Source organism: Sardina pilchardus, chromosome 10, assembly GCF_963854185.1.
Source record: "Sardina pilchardus chromosome 10, fSarPil1.1, whole genome shotgun sequence".
NCBI lineage: Eukaryota > Metazoa > Chordata > Actinopteri > Clupeiformes > Clupeidae > Sardina > Sardina pilchardus.
Genome location: NC_085003.1, coordinates 16,208,046 through 16,213,268, shown reverse-complemented (window position 1 = coordinate 16,213,268; position 5,223 = coordinate 16,208,046). Strand labels below are relative to the sequence as shown.

Below are 5,223 nucleotides of genomic sequence, written 5' to 3'. Positions count from 1 at the left end.
GCTCAGTTTAATCTATGCGCTCTGTTTCACTTCACTAATTAAACAGCAGGAGTATCTCCCCTGTGCATGTGTCTCAACATTAAGTAACCAACATACTAGTATATTAAGTTCTGCAAGATTGCACATATATCAGATAATTATGATGTAAACGTAGGGGTAGCCTACCTCTTTCTGTTTTTAAATCTAGAATCATGGCAGAAATTTACAATAAACAATATTAAATACTTCTGATGATGTAGCCTTACTGAAGTTCCTTTTGGACTACATTTTGTACCACATTTGCCGTGTAGTGTCCCTCTGAGTTCTGTCTTACAATTAGTGTTCTTTGAATTTCACATTTATTTCAATAGACGTCAGGAAAGCAAGCCACACAAAAGGCTGTGCATTATATTTAGATTAATACTGCTCTCTAGTGGCTATTTTGATAACACCAACCCATGATGTCTCGGTGTGGACCAGTGTGTTGCCATTATGGTCTCTGATGTGGACATATAGCCTATAGGCTTTCGTGGCTTGAGCCTTCAAAGTGGTGCATGTTTTGTTTTTTTCAGATATGTTTATTGATCAAACCTCAAAATGAATAAATGTCCGAGGGTAGTAATTCTGATTCTGGGTAGCAGGTTTATATATATATATATATATATATATATATATATATATATAAACTAACTATATATATACAGCACCATTACCCTCCCTCTCAATCCTTTACCATATACTAAACATGTATCTTCCATTCATCTAATTTGTGGTACTGACTGGTAATAGAAAATAAAATTGAATAGGTAATTAAACAATAAGCAAGTACACAGATAAAATGCAACACCTATAAAGACGGAAAGAGGGGGGGGGGGGTGGCCTATGTGTAATGATTTCCACATTACACATAGGCTATGCTTGTTATAAACAGAGTAACAGAAGTACATTTCAGTCAAGTTTTCATCTCTGAAGTAACTCACCAATCTCATTGGGCTGAGAGCCTGAGACCATTTGTCAGACCAAATCAACAGAGTAGCCAACTATTCATAAAGATTAATTGATACATGTTAGACTAGAGCATAGCTGGGTTCAGGGTTCTCACTTATTTTCAAAGACAACAGTGGGTGCAGACCATTACATAGGTGCAGACAAATCTGTCTCGCATCAACAGGCCTTTGCATGAAGATCGACCCACATTTCTGCTCTGAGATCCATTATATTTCCTGTCCGTCAAGGAAAAGAAGTAGATTGCTAACATCGTTATTCTGGATAGGCGGCTGACTGAGAGGCAAACATGGTGAGGATGAATGAGTGTTGTATTAATAATTTCACTAAATCACATGTTAGAGAATATATTCATCTGTTTGATATTTTAATGTTGTAGTGGCACCTTTGTGGCATTCTGTATGATTAACCTTTCGCTGTTTGTCAAAGACAATAGAAAGTATTTGGCTAAAAGAAACGTTAGCCAGTGCTAGCTTGATACCGTGAGTAAGCGTAAAAGTAACTCACACAAATTGACTGGCTAGTTAGTGGCGGTATCAATCTAGCGTTCAATTCTGGTTTAAACTACTAACCATAGTTTGTTGTGTATTTCAATTGCTCATCATTTTGATTTTTTGGGGTGGAAATATTCCCATGATACCAACTAGTGCGGTCGTGCTAGTCTGCATGTCAAGTATGCTATTGTTAGCTGACTAGCCGTCTCTAAGTTTAGCTGATTTAGTGCTGGAAGAACTTGATGCTAACGTAAGACATGTAATACTGACATTCTGAACATAATAGAAACACTACAGTGGGCTGATGAGCATAAATGCATGTGAGGTCAACTAGACTTGGAAAGAGACGTTGAGTTAGTTATTAGGTAAGTTTGTAACACGCTAATCAGCTAGTTTCAGTATTGTCGGTGGACAATATCCGCAAACGGGCTTTGACATTACTTTCGATTCTCATCCAGCTAACGTTACCTTGTATGAGGTATCCGCTGCGCTGACAGTGCGAATGAAACCAAATATGTCTAGCCTAGAATTCTACCTGACTATACTGTAAAGTTAAATTGCGGTTTAGTTGCAGGTTTCATTGACCCCCGGTTAAGTTATGAGCGCAATTATATTCCACTATTACTGCACCATAAGTACAGTATAGTCTTGGTGTGTGTAGCCTGTCCCCTCTGAGTGGATTTCTATTTCGTGATGAGACATAATTCGACCTTATTGTGAAATAGTAGATTCTTGGTTGTATGTCTAATGTATGATTTTTTCCCCCCTTCCCCAGTTCCGCAACCAGTATGATAACGATGTTACTGTGTGGAGTCCTCAGGTAAGGTCAAATCAGTTGTTTTGGTCTCTCTTCTGCTGTGACTAGGTTTTTTACTTAAAGTAATATAATGTATGTTGATGTGTCGCCTCAGGGACGCATTCATCAGATTGAATATGCCATGGAGGCAGTAAAGCAAGGATCTGCAACAGTAGGACTCAAATCACGCACCCATGCCGTTCTTGTTGCTTTGAAGGTAGGTCAAATGTGTACATAACTGTGTTCTTTAGTTCACTTACTGTGCTGTGTGCACACATTGAAATGTCTTTCTATGCTTTGATTACTAGGTTATACAACGTATTGTAGCAGTAATATGGTGTTAAAAATGGGTTCTTGTCACATATAATACTTACATAATGTATTGACATCAACATTTGTGTCATTAACACTTTAACTTTTATATGACTGTTTATGGATAAGAATGCAACAGTAAAATCTTGTGGAAATTATTGAGTTTTGATGTATATTGCATTTGTAGAGAGCTCAGTCAGAGCTTGCTGCCCATCAGAAGAAGATTCTCCATGTTGATAACCATGTGGGTATCTCCATCGCTGGACTGACGGCAGATGCCAGGCTTCTCTGGTAAGAATTGTTTCTTCTCTTAACTGGTTAGCCAACTGGTTCAGATTGCCACTGGGAATTTGGTGCACAAGTACTGCTTTTCTTACCATTTAGGTGCCAGTACAACATGTGCCAGTACAACATGTGCCTGACCAATTTGATCCAGGAGCTTAATCATTGCCTTTTTTCTCTGTCTTTTCAGTAACTTCATGCGACAAGAGTGCTTGGATTCCCGTTTTGTCTTTGACCGACCCCTTCCTGTCTCCCGCCTGGTTTCCCTGATTGGAAGCAGTATCCTTAATGACCCTTAAAGAATGTTTTTTTCTGTGTCTGTCTGAGTGTTTTGTCAGCTTATGTTCTCACTAGACAGATCTATGATCTTTAATCCACCCACCAGAAACCCAGATTCCCACACAAAGATATGGGCGGAGACCCTATGGAGTGGGACTTCTTATCGCAGGCTTTGATGTAAGAGCTACATCCTGTTAAAGTTGATATGTAGAAACTAATTTAGCTGTTCATCATTGCAAAGAAGGGTTCAATTTTCCTTCTTACTTTTTAGGACATGGGGCCCCACATCTTCCAGACCTGCCCCTCAGCAAACTATTTTGATTGCAAAGCCATGTCCATTGGAGCCCGCTCCCAATCAGCTCGCACTTATCTTGAGAGACACATGGACACGTTCCTAGACTGTGAGTGATGTATCCAAACTCACTGCACTCTGATGTTGTGCTGTATTAATTGTGCACTTTATTTTGATTTACGGTTGTTTGTTTTTTTTATAGGTGAGCTGAATGATCTTGTGCAGCATGGGCTCCGTGCACTGCGGGAAACCCTACCTGCAGAACAGGATCTTACCACAAAGGTTAGAATTTCACTTCCATTCGTTTTTCGGCCTTATCATGTTTCAAGTTCTCTGTGTGAGCTGTTGGGTAACTGTACTTATTCTATTCTCTGTCTTAGAATGTCTCCATCGGCATTGTGGGAAAGGACCGGGAGTTTGTCATTTATGATGACGATGATGTTGCACCTTTCCTGGAGGGTCTGGAGGAGAGGCCACAGAGAAAGGTGAGCTTTTTCTCAGATTCAATAAGCATTCAAAACACTTTTGTGATGTTCAACTTCTCATTTTTTTCATTCATCTGTTGATTGAATTGAGGCTTACGTAAGAAAAGGCTTGATGTGATCGTTATTATCCACAGGAAAAAATAATCTCATTCACAGGATAGCGGCAAACTTACATTCTACTGGGTCCTGTCACAGAAGAAGACAAAATTACATTCACACTGCACATATAACCTATGCAGTCAGTCTATGGGCATAGCTGCACACATACTACCTATGCAGTCAGTCTATGGGCATAGCTGCACACATACTATCTATGCAGTCAGTCTATGGGCATAGCTGCACACATACTATCTATGCAGTCAGTCTATGGGCATAGCTGGGGCTGTTACCTAGAGATGGCCGCAACCAATGAGCACCCATGTGCAGCTAAGCACCTGATCAGCTTGAGAACCATTTGAGCACCCAGTAGTTTCACATTACTGTCAGTCCAGCACCCTCACTCTCCCTATTTAAGAGTGAACAGCTATTATAACCAAACATCCAAACCCATCATTTGCTCGTGAAGTAGCTCAGGGACGCTAAATACAGCAGTATGTTTCAATCCGTGTCAGTCGAAATGTTGCATGAGTTGCTCCCCTCTGACCTGAGCCCTTTTGTGTGATTCAGGTAGCTCAACCAGCTGATGAACCCATGGTGTACTGAGGGGGCCGACCAGCGGCCCGGATTCAGTCAGGCTGCTGAACATCGATCAGCAACTATGTTTTCTGCTCAGCTACCAAACCGGTGCAGCTGCTGCTCCTCAATGGAGTCACTGCAAGCAAACAGCTGTAATGTAATACCATATAAAAGATTTACTTTTGTGCTATCTGCACACTGACTGTAGGATGTGTGTTTTCTATCCGTATGGGGTTTCAAATCCAATTAAACGTTTTTTTTTTTGTTTCTGATTTATTGTTTATTTTGTGGCTCACATTTCATTCAGCCTATAGTAATATGCTTATTGTCCACATAATGTAGACACAACTCTGAAACATAATTGTCTATACACCTTTTGCATCTGCATTGACAAAAGTGAATGAGCTTGTGGGCAGTGTCAGGGACTTGCTCATACTTCCAGAAGGTGTTGGTTCATCTAAAGATGCTTTGTGCAATTTACACTATATTGCCAAAAGTATTCGCTCACCTGTCTTGACTCACATATGAACCAGTCACATCCCATCCTTAATCCATAAGGTTTATGACGTCGGTCCACTCTTTGCAGCTACAACAGCTTCAACTCTTCTGGGAAGACTTTCCACA

General features: G+C 40.3%; 1 protein-coding gene across 2 annotated transcripts; it reads left to right on the top strand.

Moving 5' to 3' along the window:
- The first annotated feature begins 1,183 nt into the window (after window positions 1-1,183).
- psma1 (proteasome 20S subunit alpha 1) lies at window positions 1,184-4,871 on the top strand. Of its 2 annotated transcripts, XM_062547626.1 has the most exons (10): window positions 1,184-1,276; window positions 2,254-2,298; window positions 2,390-2,491; window positions 2,774-2,877; window positions 3,059-3,147; window positions 3,254-3,324; window positions 3,419-3,548; window positions 3,642-3,721; window positions 3,820-3,924; window positions 4,591-4,871. In XM_062547626.1, exons 1-10 carry the CDS (start codon window positions 1,274-1,276, stop codon window positions 4,624-4,626), a joined length of 765 nt encoding a protein of 254 aa, XP_062403610.1. In that variant the 5' UTR covers window positions 1,184-1,273; the 3' UTR covers window positions 4,627-4,871. The 2 variants fall into 2 exon arrangements, with proteins under 2 accessions (XP_062403610.1, XP_062403609.1); XM_062547625.1 differs by lacking the exon at window positions 1,184-1,276 and having other exon boundaries at window positions 2,230-2,298.
- The last annotated feature ends 352 nt before the right edge of the window (window positions 4,872-5,223 follow it).